Source organism: Sorex fumeus, unplaced genomic scaffold (genome assembly GCF_029834395.1).
Source record: "Sorex fumeus unplaced genomic scaffold, SorFum_2.1 ptg000003l, whole genome shotgun sequence".
In the NCBI taxonomy this organism is placed as follows: Eukaryota; Metazoa; Chordata; class Mammalia; order Eulipotyphla; family Soricidae; genus Sorex; species Sorex fumeus.
The window spans coordinates 57,605,200-57,629,533 of record NW_026606060.1 but is presented as its reverse complement, the minus strand read 5'-3'; the positions used below and the strand labels follow the sequence as shown (position 1 = coordinate 57,629,533).

General features: G+C 37.7%; 1 protein-coding gene across 2 annotated transcripts; it reads left to right on the top strand.

The window, feature by feature from the left end:
• Window positions 1-10,276: 10,276 nt before the first annotated feature.
• CLEC7A (C-type lectin domain containing 7A) lies at window positions 10,277-23,800 on the top strand. Of its 2 annotated transcripts, none has more exons than XM_056117750.1 (5): window positions 10,277-10,459; window positions 11,810-11,908; window positions 15,111-15,268; window positions 18,243-18,361; window positions 22,509-23,800. In XM_056117750.1, the coding sequence occupies exons 1-5, from the start codon at window positions 10,357-10,359 to the stop codon at window positions 22,639-22,641; spliced, it is 612 nt and encodes a 203-aa protein (XP_055973725.1). In that variant the 5' UTR covers window positions 10,277-10,356; the 3' UTR covers window positions 22,642-23,800. The 2 variants fall into 2 exon arrangements, with proteins under 2 accessions (XP_055973725.1, XP_055973718.1); XM_056117743.1 differs by having other exon boundaries at window positions 11,786-11,908.
• The last annotated feature ends 534 nt before the right edge of the window (window positions 23,801-24,334 follow it).

Genomic DNA, 24,334 nt, shown 5'->3' with positions numbered 1-24,334 from the left:
GGGATAAGGATTGGAAGTATAATATGGTGGGAGTGAGGGATTTGGGGAAGAGCTCTGGGCCACAGGTATGCCAGGAATGTGCTCTACCCCGCTGGACCATGTCTCCAGCCTTTTATTTTTTCATGTAGCCATATAATACCATAAATCTTCCCTTAACACCGCTTAAGTGGTTGGTAACCCAATCTGATCTGTTCTTTTTACAAACTCATTCACTTCACTTTCTAATTTCCCTTGAAATGTGGTCTTTGATCTTTGGGTTATTTAGAAGAATTACTAGTATCCGAATATTTGGGGATATTCCAGAGAACATCATATGATTGATTTCCAACTTAATCCTCTGGTGGGGGAACAAAACAAAGCTTATCTTTTTATGAGTTGAATCATTTAAATACTGAGACATGCAGACGCGCACTTCAGCTGGATGTGTAAAGCGGACAGAAGGAGCGCCGTGGCCGAGAAAGGCTGAGGATGGGCCGCACTGGGGGTTGCACACCAGTGTGTGGTACTTGCACGCTCAAGAGTGCTGCTTGTTCAGGATTGCTCGCCTTTAACTGTGCAAACATCCTTGCTGGGGTTTGCACTGTTCCAGATGAGATACTCACACATCTGGCTGTGGTGTTGATGACACAGCAGGAGCAGAAGTGTGGAGCACCAGGTGGCTTTAAATCTCTGCCCATGGAACAGGTAGCCAATCAGTGGGAGATGGCAGCAAACCCCTGCCTTGCCCTGCCCCGCCCCTCCCCTCCCCTCCCCTTCCCCCCTCTCCTCACCTCTCCTCTCCTCCCCTCCCTTCTCCTCTTTTCCTCTCCTTCCATCCCCTCCTGTGTCCTCTCCTTCCCTCCCTCATCACCTCCCCTTCCCTCCCCTCCCCTCCCCTCCAGGCAGGGCCCATACACCCAGGAAGGCTCAGGTATAGTAAGGGCTTGGAAGTCCAGGAACTCACGTTCAGGCAGGGCTTGGACACCCAGGTAGTGACAAGGGGCACAGCACAGATGTTTCACCCACTCGCACGTGGTCATGGTGTAGACTAGGAAAGACGGGGCAGGATAACAGGAACTTCTGGGATACAGTTGGGAAGCCCAGCGACAAGTATAGGGCATGGGGATCTTGTCTACGTGCTTGTGGCCGTGGCCAAAGTGCACAGAGACTGGGGAAAGTGCACACAGGAAGAGAGAGTGACGTAGGGTCGGGACATAGCCACAGATGACAAGAAAGGAGTAGTCTGCGTAGGACCAGACAGGGAAGTCATTCACGAGACCAGGCAGCATCAGGGACGGGACCAGGGAGGTCGTGCCTGGGTCAAGAAGAGGTCTGGACAGCTGGGGAGGGACCCAGACTTTTTTTACTTTTTGGGTGACACCTGGTGATATACAGGGGTTACTCCTGGTTCTGGGGTTACTCAGGAATACTCCTGGCAGTGTTCGGGGGACCATATGGGATGCCGAGGATCGAACCCAGTCAGCCATATACAAGGCAAATGCTCTACCTGCTGTACTACCACTCTGGTCCCCGGACTCATCATCTTGATCTCTATAATAAACTCTAAACTTGAATCTACATTTTTTTTTAAATGTAAATCTTTCATACCATTCTTAGGAACTCAGCAGCACAGGAAAATCCACCTTCACGCTCACTTTGCCAGTTGCTTTTGGGGTCAAAGGATCACAAACAGAAGAGTTGTTGGAGTCAGAGCGTTTAGCTGCCAGGACTGTACAGAGTGGGTGTGATACATCCAGGAATGAACACTTAACTTGGAGCTTGCAAGGCAGAAACTCTCAAACCCTGGGCTGTACACATGCTGTCTGCTGTTGGTCCATTCACTCTCGGGCTCTGATCTGCCCTCTGTTGATTACTCACAGGGATTCTGTGGAAGTCTGGGCCTCTCTCTGTGTGAGCCTCCCCCGCCTGCCTCCAATGCTTTCCCATACACTCTCAATTGTGTTTCGTTAATTTCCCCTTCTCTGTGTGACTAGCACCTTCCATGAAGAAGGGAAACTTCTCTACTCAGAGCTCACTTCTCTGTTTCTCAAGGGTCTGGCCCTCGGCTGCTATGTAGGTGGCAAAGTTATGAAAGCGGCTGTTCTCTCTGTTATCTTTAGTTTAGCTTGTGTCAGGTTGGAAAGTAAATCCAGTTCTTGCCGCTCCATCCTGCCTTTAGGCAACAGTTCAAAAGGATTTGTTACTTAGTTTCTTTTTCTGTTGGAGCTACTGAAGTCTCTGGACAAAAGACAAATTGAGCTAAAAGGACCTATAGGAGGGAAAATCTGATTGAAGACAGGAGAGTGAATTCAGTGCTTTTGTGCCTGATACAGTTTCTATTTCAAAGTTGATTATACAACTATAATTTTAAAGATAATATAACAGGGGTTACTATGAGTCATTGACCATAATCCTTACTATTTCTGTCTTCAATTATTTAAGACATTGCTGCATTATATTGCTACATTGAAATTCAGAGATGATTGTCCCAATCTGATCTATCCTATGGCTCTCTCTCTCTCTCTCTCTCTCTCTCTCTCTCTCTCTCTCTCTCTCTCTCTTCCTCTTTCTAACTCTCTTTCTCTTTCTCTCTCTCTCTCTGTTTATAGTTTCTTGATTCAAATCATAAATGCTCCTGCCATTGTTACTGTTTGAACAATCAATTACCCCTACAATTCACTATTTGACAGCTCACATAGGTATGGTCTGCAGGATAAGACATGTTTTTAAGTTTTTTAAGGGTTATTTTAAAAGTGAACCAGGTTCCAAAATATTTCCTCACATATTTATTGCAGGAAAATCTTTCTACTATTATCAATGACAAGTTTGTTAATACATTTCTTTAATCAGAAATAAACCATGATAGCTTAACACAAAGACTGAATTTGAACTAGGTTTAAATCTTAACTGTATTTCCAATGTTTTCTAAGACAAACCACTTAACCTCTTGATACCTTGATTTTTCTCAACTGAAAAACCAGCACAACACAAGTGATTACTGATAATTTAATAGGATGATGTTGATGTATTTCTATAGTAGTTCACAAACCTTGGATGAGCCAAGGGCTTAAGAAATGTTAGCTATTTACAGTTACTTAGCTTTATTTAGCTTTGTTTCCTAGTTTTATTTGTTTTTCCACTGGGCACTTCCAAATGTGTCTGTTTTGATAAGAGATTCTGAAGCTCTCACAATAGATTGACCAAAACCTCCATGGACTTTTAAAGGGAGGTGAAATTTTGCTGCAAACAATTCTTTTCTTGTTGCTAGCCATCTCCCATGAATCATACTTTGACATTTTAACTTAACCTTAACAAAGCAATCTTCAACATTTTTTTTTTTTTGCTTTTTGGGTCACACCTGGCGATGCATAGGGGTTACTCCTGGCTCTGCACTCAGGAATTACCCTGAGCACTAAATGGGATGCTGAGAGTCGAACCCGGGTCGGCTGCGTGCAAGGCAAATGCCCTACCCACTGTGCTGTAGCTACAGCTCCAATCTTTAATGTTTCTTGAGTTTTGTCTTGCACAGGTTTTCAAATTTGTTTCTTCATTGAAATGATTTTTTGACTTTACATGGTTCAGCAAGAAATCAGAATCAATATTTGACTAAGTGGTCATATGCAAGTGAATATTGATTTAAATATTAGATTTCATTTAAGAATTCCATGGACTTGGACTATTCTAGTTTGGCAATATAAGCACAATATGTAATCTGGCCTGTTTCTGTTCAAGTTTTAAAATCTTAGGAAATGAAATTAGAAATTCTAAAATAGGCAATCATTATGACTTATTTTCAATAAATGCCCCTCTTTGTACCTGATAAAGTCTCTCTCTCTCTCTCTCTCTCTCTCTCTCTCTCTCTCTCTCACTCTTTTTCTCTCTCATTCCATGGTAGGCATAGCCTGTGAAGGGATGCCATATATCAGAATTTTTGAGAACCACCAGATTCTGGGGAGAAAATTTGAAAGATGGTTGGAATAGTTAGTGGTCCTAAGCATTTGAATAATTCAGAAACTCTGAATTCTAAGTAGGAAGATTAAGTATTTCTCTTGTACTGGGACTCTAAGAAAATCTAAGTTACTTTGAAAATTATGAAATTTACCCTTCATTAGAATACACTTTTGGAGAGCCCGGCAAGCTACCGAGAGTATTGGATATGCCAGACACAGTAACAACAAAGTCTCCAATGGAGACGTTACTGGGCCCGCTCGAGCAAATTGACGATCAACGGGAGGGCCTTTACCTTTTACCTTTTATAGTACACTTAAATTTTATGGTCTATGATATTCTGGAGAGATATGCCTTAACTCTTCCTTGGAATTTTTTCTCCACTAAGAGCATCACTGACAGAACATTTATGATTCTATTCTTAGAGAATAAACAATTAAATTACAATATAAATAATTAAAATTCAGCAAAATATCCTTTAAGCTGACAGTAGGAATCTGTAAATGTCCGTTTTTCTGCCTTTCTAATTTCTTTTCTGAGCTATACTTACATAGTGCTCTTTTTAAATTTGTTTGCATCAAAACTCAAATATTAATAAAAATGAATATGAGCAACTTTTAAAAAGTACATTCATCTTGCCAAGTATGTGTGCCATACTTAAAAAATAGGCAGGATGCCCAATATGTACTATTAAGTTACATATACTTCAGCAACTTTAGATCAAAATAATTGCATCAAGATATTTGGTTTTGTTCATGGTATTCTGATTTACTCTGATAAGGAATGGGAGTTTATATACTTTTCTTATATTTTTCTTCTTTTATGAAGTTATCTATGGTCTCGGAAATGTCTTCTTTTTTTCAGAGTAAACAGGGAGCGCAGTAACTAATATACATAGACTTGAGACTAAAGACATAGTACAGGGGTTGAGGAAGCAGACTTGCACAGGTCAATGGTGTTTCTTTTTTCTTTTCTTTCTTTTCTTTTCTTTTCTTTTCTTTTCTTTTCTTTTCTTTTCTTTTTTACTTTTTGGGTCACACCGGCCGATGCACAGGGGTTACTCCTCACTCAGGATTTACTCCTGGAGGTGCTCAGGGGACCCTATGGGATGCTGGGAATCGAACCTCAGGTCGGTCGCGTGCAAGGCAAATGCCCTACCCACTGTGCTATTGCTCCAGTCCCTCAGTGGTGTTTCAATCCCCAGCGCTGCCACAGGTAATGCAGAGAACTAGGAGGCTCTTCTCATGTTGTGAAGTCTAGAGTCAAGCAAGAAAGCAACTAAATTAAGAATCGCTACTATGCAGTTTTAATCATTATCTTAATCTTGGCAAGCACTACTAACAAGGCTGGCAATTAATAGAAACTAAGATAAGTTCTCTGCCCTCTCAGCACTTATGATATAGTGGCAGAAATTAAAACTTAAAACTCAAGTAACTACGTATGTTAACTATGGAAGGAGTCTGGCGGCTGCTCATAACTGAAGATAGCTCTTCACAGAATTTCTTAGTGATGGTGAATACAGATGCCTTCAAGCAGAGTGAAGTCACAGGTTGATTAGGATTCAGACTCTTCCACAGTGCTCACAAGTGAATCACCTCCTCCTCCCTTCACTTTGCCTTGTAATTCCAAATCAAGGCAGCAGATGGCACTATCACCTCATCCTCCACAGGAAAACGCCTGGTCATTTAGTTACTCATTCTGCACCTCTCTCAGCCCCTGGCCGGTGACCTCACCAGAGATTTAAAAGCCACTATATCCTACTGCTGAGAAACAAGAGGAGAACTTAAAGGGCACATCTAAAGCCTTCATCTAAAGCTATCCATTTGTCAAGAATCAGGAACATTGGGCCTCTTGATTCCCTTCAATTAAGTAAGGATTTTGAATTTAGAAGTTCTCTCTATTGGACGGTTCTACCCTCCACCCACCTCTTTATAATCCAATGACTCAACCATGGTTGTTTCCCCTATATAAAGGGGGGGGGCATGTGACAAAATAGTGCAACTATTTTTGTGGGGGTTAATTTCTGTTTTCTTAAATGAAACTATAGTTTCATGTGGTTTTAACCTGTAAACCAAGAAAATCATAGATGCTCTGGTACTGTCATTACTGGACAGTACAGCTATTCCATTGTGTGTTTTTATCTGCCTTACCACTATATTTTTTTCTTCCTACTAAAGATCCTGTCACAGGGGTGGGGTGGAATGGGGGGTGGGGTGGTGGGAGGGATTCAGGGAGCATTGGAGGTGGGGAATGGGCACTGGTGGAGGGATGGGTACCCAATCCTTGTATAACTGAAACCCAAGCACAAAAATCTGTAAGTCTACAACTGTACCTCATGGTGTTTCACTAATTAAAAAAATCATGCCGAGTTGAAGGACACAAAAAGGTCAAACCAGATTTGATCCTTTGTACCCCATATGGTTCCCTGAGCTCCTCCAGGAGTGATCCCTGAGGACAGAACCAAGAGTAAGCCTGGAGCATTGCTAGGTGTGGCCCATCCTCAACAAACAAACAAATAAACAAACAGCAAAGAATATTCAACCTCAACCTGGCCAATATAGTCAATTAAAGTAAATATAATGGCCAAGAAGATTCCTGGCAGATGGAAGGAATATTAGTGCCACACACCACCAACATGAACATACACAACAATTTTTACTTGGGTAATTTTGAGCCACCTTTCTTGGTTGTCCCTGTTTTCCAAAGATAGCCTAAAGACAACCTGACTGTAATTTGGGATTAGAAGTCAGAATTGCCAATAGTTTAGTCCAGTGACTTTTGACACTTTAAATTCCTCTGAATAGTTTTGCCTGAAAATAGGCTAAAGTCTAGTGTTTGAGTTGTTTGAGGACCTCAAATTTCCCAAGGTACATTTCTAATTTTACTGCCAAATATAGATTCGGAACAGGTTAGAAGGGTTTGGAATAGTTCAAGCTCACTCAAAGTACAACTTACTAGGTTTGCATCATTTGTAATGTCTGTGTTCAAGGGGAGTTTTGAAATAAATATTCATACTGCACACTGAACATAAAATCAAAGAAATAAAAATTTAAGTACTTATGTCATTCCAGGTAACCATTTATAGTTAATATTTGCATAGAAACTTTATTTATTTATTGACTTGCAACAACATTCAGAAGCTTCTAAAGTTGATAGAGAAGAAATAAGAATTTTACCAAGATGGCATTTTCTGGACTAATTGGGAAATAGGATTTTTATAAAGCTTTGCCATGCTTATTTTCTGTATAAACAAATTTCTTATTTATATGTCTATTGTTTCAGTGAAAGAAACTTTCTGAAATTAAAATAAACAAAAGAGATGGCTGGGGAGATAACTCTCCTGGCTCTGAGCTCAGGGATCACTCGTGGAGATCTTGGGGAACTATATGGGATGGAACCCAGTCAGCCATGTGCAAGGCAAATGCCCTTCACTCTCTACTATTGGTCTGGACCTTCAGCTATTCTGAATGCAGTTCTTTTAGCTATTTTATTGATGAAAAGTATAAAAAATTTAATATGATGATGAATTGTATTATTAATTTATAAATGTGATTTTTTTACTTCAAATTCTTTTCCCATTCCTCTTCCCTTTTCTCTCTTTCTTTTTTTGTGGGGGGGACCACAACCAGAATTATTTAGGAATTACTCCTGCCTCTGTGCTCAGGGATCACTTTTGGCAGGACTGGAGGACCATATGTTGTGCTGGGAATGGAACCCGGGTCGACGACATACAAGGCAAGAACACTATCCACTGTAATATCACTCCAGACCTTCATATTCTCCATTTTTCTTGGAAGCTCATTCTTGCTTTATAGATATAATTTTGCATCAACTCTCACTGACAATATAATTATATCATTGTTACTCTTTCTTCCTGAAGAAGGTTAAATTTTATGTATCTGTTTCTAATATTATTAACAATACAATGCAAATAAATCATATTTTAAATATATTTCTTATATTAGTATTCAATTATTTTTTCCCTCTGAACACACAGATTTCTGTCCCCACTCTATCCCACCCCATAGATCTTCAGGGGGGCATCCCACCCATCACTCTCCCCAACTTCCCTCATCAGTATGGCAGGATTTATGTAATTACTGTTCAGTCCTTTTAGCTCCAGATCAGCAGAAATGACTAAGTTTACATTTAATCAAATACTTCTATGGCATGTAGAGAGACTATTGTCTCGTAGGATTGTGATTAAACAGATGTGTCATTTAAGTGAAAGTTTTTATACAAAGATTTTCCCGTTGAGGAAAATCTGAATTGATATGAGAAGGAGTTTCATATTACTGCTTTGGAAGGTGCTCCCTCATTAATATTCTCTACTTCGATTTAGTAGGGTGACCTTTTCTCCTAGAGTCAGATTTTGTTTGTTTGCTTTTAATAACAATTATTTGGTTCTCAATGCCCGATTATAGACTTGAAGAGTGATGAAGACTGAGATGGGATCCCTGTTACTGCTAATTAATGTCCCTGCAATAAACTAGTAAAACTTTGTGACAAATAAGCAAGAGGCAGAACCTCAGTTGTTTGCATTCCTTTGATATGGTGAGGGTTGCAAACAATGAACAGCTTTTATAAATCTATATATTTTTTTCACTCAGCCTCAACAAATTTCAGTAAATCTGCATTCCTAAGGTGAGCACAGGCTTAAAATGCCTGTTTGAGAAAACTCATTTAGTCAATATTTACCATTTGTTCCAGTTAAGAGCTTGGTCACAGACCTCACAGTTACCCTAGAAAAATTACAAGTGCAAATCATTTCTCTGCCCTATGAAATTAGCCACCCCAAATGATTTCCTCAAGGACCTGAAAGTCATCTATTTAAGATACTTTTAGGGAAACAGTTCTTATTTTTCCAGTATTTGTGGGAGTGAAGGGCCTAATGCCAGTATGAGGTATATCTTGCTTCAATGTGCACCAAACCCCAATCATAATGACTAGAAAGAGATTGTCTCTAGCTAAGTGTCAACATACACCAGAAGATCTAGTCCCTTGACTTAATACCACTTAGCACACTTTAGCCTTTTAAAAATAGCTAATCACTTCATTGGGGGGAAATTGAATTCAGTCCATCCTCTCTCTTATCCCACTATAATAGAATGACTGAATCAAATCTGGCTGTTCTCTTTGTTTTTGATAATGGGAGTGACATGATTCATTCTGTTGGCTTCAGAGTCCCGTAATAGGTTGGGCACTGCTCTAGTTTCCAACCATGATAAGTGTTTATTAATTTCAGCATGACTATGGAGATTATAAGAGTGGTGGGGCAGGATCTAATTTAGAATTTCCCATAAACTGTGACTTGCAGAGACTGATGGAGGGAGCAGGATAATATGACAGATAGGATCAGGAGTTTTGCAGGAAGTTAGGTTGTGTTTTAATACCTTGCTTCAATATTTTATTAGCTTCTTAAAACTGAACCAAGGGCTAAAATTTCTATTTCTTATTTTTTTCCTTTGCAAATAGGATTAATAATATCTTCTACATAATCTTGTTGGAAACAGATTGAACACATAAGCAATTGGTAACATATAACTCAGAGTAATTTTTAATCAGTAATTATATGTTGTATTATTTATCTCCGATAACAGTGGTAGGGCATTTGCCTTGTGCGTGGCCAGCCTGGTTGAGCCAGGTTCGATTCCTTCGTCCCTCTCAGAGAGCCCGGCAAGCTACCAAGAGTATCTCGCCTGCATATATATTCAATATGCCAAAAACAGTAACAAGAAGTCTCAGAATGGAGACGTTACTGGGCCCGCTCGAGCAAATCCCCTAAAACATTTGTTCTCTATTTTTTCATAGGAATATACAACCTTATGGCACTCTACCTGTAGGTTTGCCCTATTAGACAACGAGCTTCTTCACAGGTATCATTTATCCTTGTAACCTTAGGTCCTGCTAATTGAAAAGACAGGTAGTTGATACATTTTGCTGATTACATGATAGCATGAATAAATGAATGCAGATGTAGCCATAATAAAGCAATGTTGAACTCAAGGTAGCAAATTTGTTTACATAGACCAAGTTAATAAATTATGCCAAATTCAGTTGGGAGAATAATGAAAGTAACATAAAACAATCTTCTCATTATCCTAAATTTGATCTGTAGCAAAAATCTGTCTATTGAGTTGCCTTGATTTTCTTAAGACTCATTAGCTTCAGAACAGGATCTAAAGCTAGAAAGGGGAAATTACCACATCACAGGTTTCATTTCCTGTTTTGGGTTATCCTGTTAGACTACTTACACTCAACTTATTCTACATCAGGAGATTCTTATCCCACATGATTTGACTCATAGATTCTCTTTTGTCCATAGAGAGATGTCATAGGAGAAGAGAGGAAAGAGCTCTCTGTCCACAGATAGCTGTTTCAGAAGAGGAAAGGGTCCTCAAACTCAACTGTCAGAAATTGTATAGGACAATGGACTACCGTTCTAATAATGGGAGTTTGGATGAAGATGGATATACTCAATTAGACTTCCGCTCTCAAGGCACCCCCAGGACACCTGTGAGCTCAAAGAAAGGTATTTTTCTTTGCTTCCTTAATTCACATCAACTAAAACTTTCAGATAAAGAAAATTGAAGAGGCATTTACCTGTAGAACTTCTAAAAGCATATCTTAAAAGTCTATATAAATTACTGAAGGTCTATAAAATTATTGAATGCATATTAAAGAAATTATTAAATGTGTATTAAATCTTTTTTATGACAAAAATTCAATAACTAATATCAGTACTTAAATTATTATAAAAAAGAGCATAAAATATGTTTTTCTATGGAAATAATCACTTTAGCTGTACAGACTTGTAAGAAATGTGATGTGAAGTATGATGAAAGAATTTCAATACTAGTTTGGTAAAAGGGAATAGACTGTAAAACATATTCCATAATTTACAGAATAGAATATAAGTAAATATTTATATATAAAGAGATAAGAAAAGGAAGTATGGAAAGATGCAAGGAAGGGGAAGGGGAAAAAGATGATATAATGGTAAAAGTCAAAGAAAACTTAGAATTTCTAGGTTTTAGAATCTTAAATCTGCTGGTTTTTTTTTTTTTGGTGAAATACAGTGTGTTTGAATTTGTGATCCTGTTCAACAGTTCTCTAATATATTCTGACTGCTTATTCTTAAAGGCAGAAATATGTTCTTGGTGTGGTGGTATTGACATAAACTCGCTTCTGTTAAGAGAATATTCAGAGGTGTGACATCAGAATGTTCTCCCTTCTGCTTTCTGCTAACTCACATTGCACAATTACTTCCCTCTTTCCACTTTTGCAACTTTTTCTGAGGCAATCTACTGGAGGTGAGTGGAAAAACTGGATAACGCAAGAGGAGGAGGCATGTGTGATTGTGTTCACAGTGACTTACCTATAAAGTGGCAATGGGCTCTAACCTAGGTGCTTTTGCATGACCTAGATTGTTAATTTATCATAATATCTTTTTTGAGCTACACTATTCCAATTTTTCACAGAGAGAAAAGGAGAAAAAATGAGGAAATAACTGCACCAGGTCATATGACAACTACGTGAAGGCTGGATGTTTCCATAGCAACCAGTTCTATTTCCCCAGCAATAAATGTCTCTTCTAGGAGTGGGGTTTTAGGAATCTTGGTACGATCAATATTAATCCACATGGACATGTAAATGAAGTTAGGAGAACACAGGAACTAATCTCAGAGAACAATGCTGAAGAAAAATGCTAAAGGTGGAGGGGAATTTAGACTAATCCTACATGACATGACTATATTATTTGTGTTTTAGGGATTAATGATTCATTTAAAAACTGGCCAGGTTTTGAAGTGTTCTACTTTATCCCATTTTATCCATTTTATACCATTTTTTCATACAGTCTCTGATCCCTTTGGCTCCTCAGGAACTTGTACTGACTCTCTTCCTTGTCGAACTATTGCTGTGGTTTTGGGAATTCTGTGTTTGATACTTCTTGTGATAGCTGCAGTCCTGGGTACCATGGGTGAGTAATGGTTAAGATGAAAGCAATCAAAATTTAACAAAGATTTACAATCTGCCAGATACTTTATAAAGGATGTGAAGTTCAAATTCTGATGCAATCTCTGTTAACCCTATTGAATTGGAGATATTTTTAATTTCATTTTGTTTATAAAAAATTAAGAGGCCGGGAGGTTACTTGTCTAGGGTCATATTCTTGTTAGTGGTGAGAATATGATGAGAAATTTAGGCAATTTTTCTAAAACACTTGTACTTTCAACTATTTGCTCTAAAAATTAGCCTCCTTGAAATATTTGGCTTTCAATTATAACACTTATCTTCCAAGTGGAATGGATTTTTAGAGATAATTTTTTATGAGTCTGAGAACTCAAGGAACTTGTTTTTATATCTGATCTTTAATCTACAATCTTTTATATACACCAGGAATTATTCGAGATACTAAGCATTGAGTAGACATTTCATAATAAATGAATACTTAAAAAATTATACAATGTATTCTATTGCATTAAGGTACTATTGTAACTTCAGAGACTCTCCAGTAGATAACTTAATTTTCCAAATCTTTATTGAGTTGTTTTATATTATAGGTTCCTGGAGGATTTTTATGGATTCCTTTGACTTAACTAAGACGAGGAATATAGAATTATTAATATCTCAAATTTATCATGGTTCTAAGAAACGCTTCCATTTCCTCTTACTTTCTCCCTCATATTATATTTTTCTATACCTGCTTCATCTTCTGTCTTATTTTCACTACACCCCCTTCAAGGAAGTTATTCATTTTTCACCTCCAATTCTTTTTCTCTTTCTCTTTATCCCTTACCTGCTCTCTTTCCCCATTCACATCCTCCGACTTCCTCTTTCCCTCACTCATCCATCTAAATATCAACTATACCTGTTATCAGCAGCATAGTGTCTGTTTATTAGAAATGTATTCTTTATACATTCCAAAAAATATGAATTTGGGGATTTTTATGTTCAAACATCGACAAATGACTCTTTTTCTGTCAATATTGCTGTCGGTATATGCAGCCATTTGGAGACCCAATTCAGGGAACAACACATTGGAGGACAAGAAGTCTCTACCAAGATATAACGACAACAGCCAACAACCCACACTATTACCTTTAAAGCAGAGTACCACTCCTCCCAGGACTCTCGCAATCGCAGGCAAGGAGCAAGTTAAAGGATTAAGTGGACACTGACTCTGTAGGGCTAATTACCAATGCTAAGACTTGGAGGAAGGGAGGAAAGATGATATATTTTACATGGAATGATTTTTTGTGTATTTGAAGAAAGCACAATTAATAATGTGAATTATGACCCCAAGGCAATGTTTTTCTGTTTGTATACAAAAAAAATGTGCCATATGCCTGGCTAACTAGTTGTTAAATTGTTAAGTTTTCTCCAAATCAGTAACTAATTTATCATCAGCTAAGTTTCTAGGTTCATAAGAGTTTGTGCAAGATGTTGAACTGGAAACAAGTATATTTTTTTCCTTTACGGAACTGATATTTTTAAGTGATAGTTTTATTCCAAAAGAGATAAATAATAGAAAAAATATAGCAAAGAATTGATAAGTTAATTTAAATACATATAAAATAAATCAAACTAATAGATATTAATGAAAATTGGTTTGACTTTTTAATTAGACTTGCTTTTCTTCAGTCATATATTACTGACCTCACTATATTAATAAATATTTGACATTTATTTCCAATTGCATTATCATTAAAAGTAAAGTAAAGGCCCTCCCATTGATCATCGATTTGCTCGAGTGGGCCCAGTAACGTCTCCATTGGAGACTTTGTTGTTACTGTGTTTGGCATATCGAATACGTCACGGGGAGCTTACCAGGCTACTGAGAGTATCTCGCCTGCATTATCATTGACTATGACAATATTTTTACTTCATTTTTCCATCTCTGGACCATGCAGCCTCACTATTTTTTTTTATTAATTTTTACTAGTGAAACCATGAGGTACAGTTGTAGATTTACAAATTTTTGTGTTTGGAGTTCGATTTTACAATGATCAAATACCCATCCCTCCACCAGTGCCTATTTTCCACCACCATGGATCCCAGTATCCCTCCTACACCCATCCCCCCATCCCACCCTACTTCTGTGGCAGGGCATTCCCTTTTGTTCTCTCTTTCCTTTTGGGTGTTGTGGTCTGCAAAAGAGGCATTGAGCTGCAATCATGTTCAGTCCATAGTCTACTTTCAACATGCATCTCCCCTCCTGGAAGGATCCTCCAAACACCCTTTATTTGGTGCTCCCTTCTCTATCTGAGCTGCCATTTCCCCTAGAATGCCCGACAGCCTCACTATTTTTTGGGGGGGGAGTCACACCCGGCAATGCACAGGGGTTACTCCTGGCTCTGCAATCAGGAGTTACTCCTGGCTATGTTCAGGGGACCATATGGGATGCTGGGAATTAAACCCGGGTTGGCCGCATGCAAGGCAAACGTCCTACCTTCTGTACTATCGCTCCAGCTCCATAGCCTCACTATTTTTATCAAGTAGCTAGTACTATAAAATAGAGAGACTCTGAAATGGGAATCATTGTCTTTTGCCTTTCTTTTAATTGAAAAGCAACACTCTGACATGGATCTCATACCTGTAAATTAAGCTAACATAAAATTATTGTATGTCTCAATGATTGATAGTGAATTGATTTATTCTTTTTTTGTTTGTTTGTTTGTTTGTTTTTTGCTTTTTGGGTCACACCCAGCAATGCACAGGGATTACTCCTGACTTATGCTGTCAGGAATTACTCCTGGCGGTGCTCGAGGGACCATATGGGATACAGGGAATTGAACCTGGGTTGGCTGCGTGTAAGGCAAATGCCCTACCTGCTGTGTTATTGCTCCAGCCCCAGATTTATCCTAATCATAGAGACTTATTCTAATCATTATACTTGCTGTCATAGAGAAAAGGAATTCTAGAATGAACTTGAAGTAATGGAAAAGCAAGTCAAAAATAATAAAAGAGTTGACTGAAACAGTACACAACTTATTCATTTTTAAAGTTTAAATACATGAGGTGTATTTGTATGGCCTTTCTGGTAAAGTCATATACAGTTTGAATTAAATAATACATAATATAATGGCAGCACACTGATTATTTATTAGTTATTCTCAGGATAGATGGTACCTGTCATGAGGTTATTAGAATGATATAAGCCTTGTGTCTTTATTTTCCAGGAGCTCTTTCGCATTCTCATTCTTGCCCCCATGGCTGGATCAAGCATAAAAAGAACTGTTATCTATTTACGGACACATTAGATTCCTGTTTTTTAAGCAAAAGAAAATGCTCTCTACAGGGTGCTCATCTCCTGAAGATAGACAATGAAGATGAATTGGTAAGTATAGATCTGAGTTATGGGCTGGAGTGATAGCACAGCAGGTAGGGCATTTGCCCTGCATGCGGTCGACCTGGGATCGATTCCTTTGTCCCTCTCCAAGAGCCTGGCATGCTACCGAGAGTATCCCGCTGGCACAGCAAAGCCTGGCAAGCTACCTATGACGTATTTGATATACCAAAAACAGTAATGACAAGTCTCACAATGGAGACGTTACTGGTGCCTGCTCGAGCAAATAGATGAACAGGACAGTGCTACAGTGCTACAGATGTGAGTTATAATGGTGTGAGAGTAAAAAGTAGATATGGATTTCAGACAATGATCACTTTCTCTAAGAGAAAATAATATTCAGCATTCTCATGATTTTAATGTCACTATTTGTTAAACAGATAAATAATATATGCTCAATACTATAATTATGTATATACAAAATATAATATGTGTAATAATTAAATAAAATAATTACTTAAAAGCATAATTTCAAATGCACTTTTAATTTGAATGACACTAGTTAGATCTAGCTAATTTTGGGGGGTTTAATTTTGAATTTTTTAATTTAAAAACAGAAAACTCTCCCTCTTTTGTCACAACAATCAAGCAAAACAGCAGCATTGATAACATACATAGAAATCCTTGCAAGTTATGAATTACTGTCATACTAATGATTTTTGTTGGTTGGATGCTTTGGAGTCAGAGCTGGTGATGTTGAGGGCTTACTCCTGGCTTTGTGCTCAGGGATAATTCCTGGAGGGCTTGGGGAACCGTATGGAGTGCCAGGGTTCAAACGCAAGTGCTCTGCATGAAAGGCAAGTGCTCTACCCACTGTATTATAACTCCAGCCCAGAATGCTCATAAATTTTAAGAAACTAAAAATAAACCAGCTGAATGTCTGTCAGAAGTTAAATATATGGTATTGACAACAAATACACAAGAATTCAGAAGGAGATAAAATATTTTTATAAAATAAATGGGACTGGTTGAGACAGAGAGAAAGAGAGAGAGAGAGAGAGAGAGAGAGAGAGAGAGAGAGAGAGAGAGCCTGCCAAAGAGGCAGGTTGTGGGTAGGGTAGGGTGGGGGTGATTGAATGGAAACTGGGGACACTGGTGCTGGGAAATGTACACTGGTGGAGGGATGGGTGTCGGAACACTGTATGACTGAAACCCAACCATGAGCAGCTTTGTAAAGCTCTATCTCACAGTGATTAAATAAAAAATCTTTAAAAAAAATGACTACCTCCACAGATGTCAAGAAAAATATTAGGAGATGCTCAGATGATTACATATGTGCTAGTTGTTAAACATTAGAGTAGTTTGAGAAGAAAAATAATGTATCTTAGTAACCACCCTTCCCCCAAGAAAAGTGAAACAATAGAGATAGTACATGCAGCCAGAGGGCGCTAGCCTGGCAAGCAGTTGACTTGAGTCCGACCCCATATTATCCCCCCGACCAGTGCCAAAAGTGATTCCTGATAATAGATCCAGGAATAACTCCTGAGCATCACTAGGTATAACCCAAAACCCAATCCTTAACTTTTAAATAACAAAGTAAGTGGGACTTAGACATGATTAGTGAAGAATAGATTGCATAAGGTACATGAGAATAGTTTAATAGTTAGGCAGTAATAAAAATAGTCTATAATGTGAATATCTTTAACTGTGCTCATCAATATTTTACTTGCTTCTGTCCTCTCTTACATTGTAACTCTCATTGAAATTTATGGAAGTAGATATATGTCAAAGAAAGAAAATGAGACCGGAAGTCTGTCTGGTTTTATACATACAATTCTGTAATTGCAACCATATTTTTCTATATTCATAAACAATTTATCTATAATCACTAAATATCAGATTAGTATTTCATAAGACATGTAATTTTTAAGTTGTCATAAAACTTTGACATGTCTTGTCAAAAGTTACATACCTTTCTGTTTTTCAATTTGAGAAGATAGTGGCCTCTTATCCACAGAAATTGTTTCTGGGAACTTCTCTCCTTGGATTTTGTCAAATCGATTAAATGGAGGCAGACCAATTTTGACATTATGGGTCTATTCTCTATGGGAAAATTAAACAATAATGAGTCAAGAAATTGAATTCACCTTTTGAGGCACTCACAACTGACATTTCTCTCAGGATTGAAGCCCATGTCCATATGTCCTTCACCAAAGTGATTTTACTGTGCCATCTCTTTCTCAGTGTCTACAATGAGTTATTGTCTTTCTCTGACTTTGACTCTTATCATTATATTACCTCCCCCTCCTTAATGTGTTAAGGATAGTCTTTTTAAAAAATTATTTTAATGAATCACTGTGAGATATAGTTACAGACTTACAAACTTTCTTGATTACCTTTCAGTCATACAATATTCAATTACCCATCCCTCCACCAGCGCCCATTTTCCACTACCAATGTTTCCAGTACCCCTCCCGCCACTCTCTCTCTCTCTGTCTCTGTCTCTGTCTCTGTCTCTGTCTCTCTCTCTGTCTCTCTCTCTCTCTCTCTCTCTCTCTCTCTCTCTCTCTCTCTCTCTCTCTCCCTTTTGGATGTTACAATTTGCAATACAGGTACTAAGAAACTGTCATGTTTGGTCCATAGTCTACTTTCAGCACACATCTACCATACTGAGTAAACCCTTCAATCATCATTTACTTAGTGGTCCCTTCTCTATCCCAGCACGTGAAACCGACTTTCAAGCTGTGGAACGATCCTCCTGACCCTTATCTTTAAGTAGGATAGTTTTATTTAGAGAGATTAATTGAAAGGAATATGAGGAAAGAGAGTGAGGGATAGAGATGCATTAGGGAGATAATAGGTTTCTCCAGAGGGAAAAACATGGACAGGACACATCTCAACTTGAGAAGGAAGTAGATCTCCCGAGTGGAGAAAGCTCCCTTTGTGCCTTTACAAAATTGTTTTCTAGTAGGACTTCTTTCGGACTGACCTCAGTCCCTGAAGTCTTTGTGCGTTTTTTTCCTAGGTATTTATAGAAGAACAAGTGGATTTACAAAAAGATCATTCCTTTTGGATAGGACTTTCTCGCCAAGGTAAAGGATATCCATGGCTCTGGGAAGATGGTTCAGGGATCTCGCCAGGTCTGTAAGTATCCACAAAGTTTTATCCTCCCTCAGAGAGGTAAAATTGCATAGTGCTAATGTGTGAATTACTTTTATTACTGATTTCTATCCAATTTCTTGGTATTCTTTCTCTTAATTTCTTGTATGGTTTGGATGCTTGATTTATGAGTTATATTCTTCTCCTGTTTTCAGTACTGTTTTCAGTACGTCACTAGGGTGGTGAGTGGCACCAGGCACACGCGTAGCAGAGCTGGGTGATGGGGATACAACCCAGGATGTCACTCCTGCGAGATGTCCCTCTTTGAGACGCACACCAACACCCATTCTCTATCATTAATTTTCAAAGCAACCACATTTCAGAGTTTATAAAGTTCTTTTACACATATTTCCCATTGGCACGGCTCTAAGTTCTTCCTTTCTGTGTGTGTATTGGGATTCTTCAGAGAAGAAAATCAGTCAGATCTCCTACTGGTCTGCTTCTTTAAAGAACCCTGACAGAGATATGTCTCAGAAGGAAGAATACATTATAAATAAAGAATATATTCTTTATTTTAATAATTTTAAAGAGTAAAAGGGAATGTGCCTGCCACAGGAATATAATATAATATAATATAATATATTCTAGTTCTTCATAACTCCAAATACATATTTGGAGTTATGAAGACCTGGCTCATGCAATTAGTTAAACTGAGAAATCCCAATTTCTGTAAGCTGCAGATCCAGAAAAGCCTGTGATATAAATCAGTGTAGAAATCAAGGGCTAAGAGCCAGGGAAGTAAGGACAGGAGATATTCCATGGTGAGGGAAGAATTCCATCATCCTGCCCTGGCCCTACTGATTGGACTAGCCCCACTCATATATTAAAGGGCAATCTAGTCTTTTGAATGAATGCATTCATTCGAAAGACAATTTTATCCAGAGCTACTCTCAGAGACAGACTCAGAAATAATGTTTAAGTCAACTTGACATATCAAATTTGTCATCATAGAGCAGTGAGAGCTTTCTTACTGCAGTTGTTTCTCATTTTCTTCTTGATATGTGAAGAACATGCAATTACCTTACCCCTTAAAATTATTTTATTGGTTTGTCTGTGTGTGTGCCTTTAATTACTTATTTCATCAATTTCAGTAGCTGTGTTTTGAAGAAATTAGTTTTGACCTTAAGTTAATTTTTTCCCTTCTGTTTTCTTTTATTAAAATTTTTCTCATTAATCTTGGGTTTAACTTTTATTACTTATTTCTATCCATTTTCTTGGTTTTTAACTTGGTTTTCTTTCTCTGATTTCATGTATGGATTAGATGCTTGATTTATGAAACATTATTTCTCTCCAGTTTGCGCACTTAAGACTATAATTCCAATGTATCTTCACTGTTATTAGGTATAAAATACTTTCAAATTTTCCATTGTGAGTAGTTATTTGACCCATTAGTTGCTGATAAATGTATTTCTTCATTTTGATGTGCCTGTGTTTCAAATTATCCCTTTATTTTAAGTCTAATTCCATTATGGTCAATATACCTTTCTAACCCCTGAGAACATTATTTTTTAAAATTCAAGAGTGGACCCACATGACCATTTTGCTTTTACTAACTCAATCCTTCTGTCTCTCTATTCCTCAAATAAGACTTATATATCAAAGAAAAATTTTGGAGTGTATGGTCAGAACTTCCCCTAAGACCTGTATCAGAACTATATACTTTGTTTAATCATTTTTTTTTTTTTTTTGCTTTTTGGGTCAGACCCGGTAATGCACAGGGGTTACTCCTGGCTCTGCACTCAGGAATTACCCCTGGCGGTGCTCAGGGGAACATATGGGATGCTGGGAATTGAACCTGGGTCAGCCGCATGCAAGGCAAACGCCCTACCTGCTGTGCTATCGCTCCAGCCCCTGTTTAATCATTTCAAAATAAAAACATTCTCAATTCTCCAACGTCAATATCAAGAAGAGGTGGAATCATTTTATTATTGAATTACTCACCTCTCAAATGGGGGGGTGTAATTCCTTTCTTTGATTTAAAAATTTCTCTTTCCTCCCTCTGGAGAAGTCTTCCCTTTTCTTTCCTTTGACTAAAATTTGGTATCCACACAAATAAATTCATACACAAAGAAGAGATAGATATTGAAGAAATAGGGATCAAGACTGTGGCTCTTGCAATGAGTTTTGTAATATCCTTTGAGTCTGAGTGATTGATAATGCTTTTCAGAAGATTATAAAGTAATCAAACCTGCTGAAGAGAATGTACAGTGTTCAAGGCACTTGTCTTGCATGCTGTTGAACCAGGTTTGATTGCAAGCACCACATATGGTCCCTGAACTCTGCCAGGAGTAATCCCTGAGTGCAGATCCAGGAGTAGTAAGCCCTGAGCATTACCGGCTGTGGCCCAAAGCCATACCCAACCCCCAAACGAAAGCAATAGGGCTGGAGCGATAGCACAGCGGGTAGGGTGTTTCCCTTGCACGCAGCCAACATGGTCAACACAGGTTCGATTCCCAGCATCCCATATGGTCCCCCGAGCACCGCCAGGAGCAATTCCTGAGTGCATGAGCCAGGAGTAACCCCTGAGCATGGCCGGGTGTGACCCAAAAAGCAAAAAAAAAAAAAAAAACCAAAAAAAAAAAAACAAAAAGAAAGCAATAGAACTGTTATACTTTCACTCACATAACTATCAGAATTGACTGTTACTGTCATGTAATATAATTCTGGATACATTAGATGCATCAGAATACATGGTATTATTTGCCTTACCTTTAAATAGCCCTGAAATGTAGATTCTTTATTTAGTGCCATTTCAATTCTGCTTGGTCTACTTAATATATATATATATTCTATATAATCATATATAGAAATGTATATGTATATTTTAAATGTAAATGTATGTTCTAATCATATAGAATAGCTATATATAAATTATAAATTCATATATACTATATAATTAGACCATTTATATTATATTGTATAAATAGAGTATATATTTAGGCTTGAGTGATAGCACAGTGGGTAGGGCGTTTGCCTTGCACGTGACCGATCTGGGTTTGATTCCTCCATTCCTCTTGGAGAGCCCGACAAGCTACTTAGAGTATCCCACCAGTACGGCAGAGCCTGGCAAGCTCCCCGTGGCGTATTCGATTTGCCAAAAACAGTATAAATAAGTCTCACAATGGAGATGTTACTGGTGCCCACTCGAGCAAATCGATGAATAATAGGACAGTGCTACTGTGCATAAATAAAGAATACAAATATGTTTATACTATATAAAGTTAAATATTATGAATAATAGAATATTTTTCATTTATAATATAAATATTTTAATAAATTATATGTTTTATAAATACTATGTCACTGTCTGTCACTGTCCTCCCGTTGTTCATCGATTTGCTTGAGCGGACCCAGTAATGTCTCCATTGGAGACTTTTGTTGTTATTGTGTTTGGCATATCGAATACGTCATGGGTAGCTTGCCAGGCTCTGCCGTGCGGGCGAGATACTCTCAGTAGCTTGCCGGGCTATCCGAGAGGGGAGGAGGAATCAAACTCGGGTCGGCCATGTTGGCTGCGTGCAAGGCAACCGCCCTACCGCTGTGCTATCACTCCAGCCCATATATACTATATAGAAACATAATATATTATGAAAATTTATATTATGACTATTCAATATTCATAATTATAAGTATAAATTGAATATGTTTATAATAATTATATATTGTAAATGTATGCTTACATATAGTATATATTTATACTATACATATATAAATATATAGTTATATAGTATATAAATATAATTGTGTATAATTGTATATTTATATATAATTCATTCACTAAACTGCTGCTGTATTTAATAAATATACTTCTATGTAAGAGGTTGTAAGTGAAGAACTTTCCAGAGAACATCACATTTCTCTTTTTCATCCACAGCTTTATTTTCTTTTGTGCAATTATGAATTTTTCTTTTTGAAAAAATTAAATCATTTTATGCCTTAATAGGCAATTTTGTATCACGTGAGAACCAATGTAATTTTTTTAAACCAATGCAATCTCAAATAATGCATTATTTTCCAATAATATACATATCAGAAATTTTTTTCTAATAATACTTCTACCAATATTTAAGGATTCTGTATATAGTACTCTTTATGCTTTTCCTAATTACCTCATTGTATTTTCTTTTAATAGGATTGATGTCAAACCAACACCTACTGTCCCAAATGCATCTCACAATTGTGTATGGATTCATCAATCAGTCTTTTATGACCAACTTTGTGGTGAGGTCTCATTCTCTATTTGTGAGAAGAGGCTGCTAATGTAATGTTGTGGGGAGTAACATAGAGAGAATGACCCTGAATGCAGAGCCATGGGTAACACCTGAGTGTCCTGTGTAATAGAAAAGGAAAGGAAGAAAGAAAGAAAGAAAGAAAGAAAGAAAGAAAGAAAGAAAGAAAGAAGAAAGATGAAAGAAAGAAGAAAGAAAGGAAGGTAGGAAGGAAGGAAGGAAGGAAGGAAGGAAGGAAGGAAGGAAGGAAATGAATATAAAGAAATTCTAAATTCAAAAAAATGTTGAAGATGTCAAGAGAAATAATTAAATTTTAATGACAGTTGAGAAAGAGAATGGAAAATATGTTTCTCCACCCACAAATTCTATTGGTAAGTCAGTATTAGATAATAATAGTATGAGCTCATAATAAATTAGACATAAAGCCAGGCCAGCTAAGCTTAGATCACTGTAATCTATCTATGTGATATGTTTTCATAATTTGCTCCTCAGCTTCTAGCAGTATATCATATATAGGGGGAAGACAAATATATTTCTGAGCAATTAAGTAAAAATAATTCAGTATAATCAGAACTGTTTTATTATTTTCTATCAATATTTTGTGACCATATCCTCATTAAAAGCAGTACCTTCTTATTTTTCCTCAATAGCCCAGAGGTTATCTGCCATACTTCTAACACAAGTTGTAGAATGTGAAATTGTCAGGAAAGTACTCTTATAAGAAGGATTTCTGAGGTTGGAGACATTTAAGGGTAGTAAAGTGACTAAGGTGTTCGCTGTATAAAGTTTGGTTCAATCCCAGGAACCACCAGGAATGATTTCTGAGCACAGAGCCAAGAGTAGCCCTTGAGCATTCCTGCGTATAACCCAAAAACCCAAACTTCCACCCCCCAAAGAAAGTTTTTAATTGTTAAATTCTCTAAAGAAAACACATCAAATAACATAGACTGAGTGTGATCATTTTCAGTGTATGACTACTGTTTGGGAGTTCAACAATTCTTCCATTATTATTGAAACATGCCTATGTTTTCTTGTATAATGACTTTTCATTTATTAAATTTTCCCACTGGTGCTACTTTTTATTTCCAGTGGATATTTTTATGTTCATTATAGTCTTACATGTATATTGAAATAAAAACAGAAATTGTGTCAGTTATTGCATTGTTTACTTTCTATGTTTAATTTTGTTTTGTAAATTTCCCTTTAATAAAAACAATGTTTATCAAATAATCTTTGATATCCTATTTGTTCAATTTCTCTGCCCCTCACGGAGAGCCTGCAAACTACCGAGAGTATCTAGCCCGCATGGCAAAGCCTGGTGAACTACCTGTGACGTATTCAATTTGCCAAACACAATAACAACAAGTCTCACAATGAAGACGTTACTGGGCCAGCTCGAGCAAATCAATGAACAACGGGAGGACAGTGCTACAGTGCTCCTATTAGTTGCATTTCATTAGCACCATAATGTTTTGAAATGAAGATGAATTTAATGCAGTAGAGGTAGAAGATACGGAAATTTTGTGCTAGATAATTAAATTGATATCTTTTAAATATTTAAAATCTAAAAAAAGAAGGCAGTCTTCTGCCCCCGCGCCTGGCTGTTCCTCGCTGAGGCCCCTTGGAGGGGAGCGGGTTGAGCTTTCCTCCCTGCCCCGACCAGGGCTCCAGCAGCCGAAGACCTCCAGGACCAGCCACCACCATGCTGAGACCACTCTCCGCACACATG

What these genes read in the sequence shown, in the direction of transcription:
- CLEC7A (XM_056117743.1), top strand. Translation starts at nt 10,357, where the DNA reads ATGGACTACCGTTCTAATAATGGGAGTTTGGATGAAGATGGATATACT. An exon ending in ACCTGTGAGCTCAAAGAAAG is followed by an intron (nt 10,460 to 11,785) that starts GTATTTTTCTTT and finishes TTTTTCATACAG; the next exon opens with TCTCTGATCCCTTTGGCTCC. An exon ending in TAGACAATGAAGATGAATTG is followed by an intron (nt 15,269 to 18,242) that starts GTAAGTATAGAT and finishes TTTTTTTCCTAG; the next exon opens with GTATTTATAGAAGAACAAGT.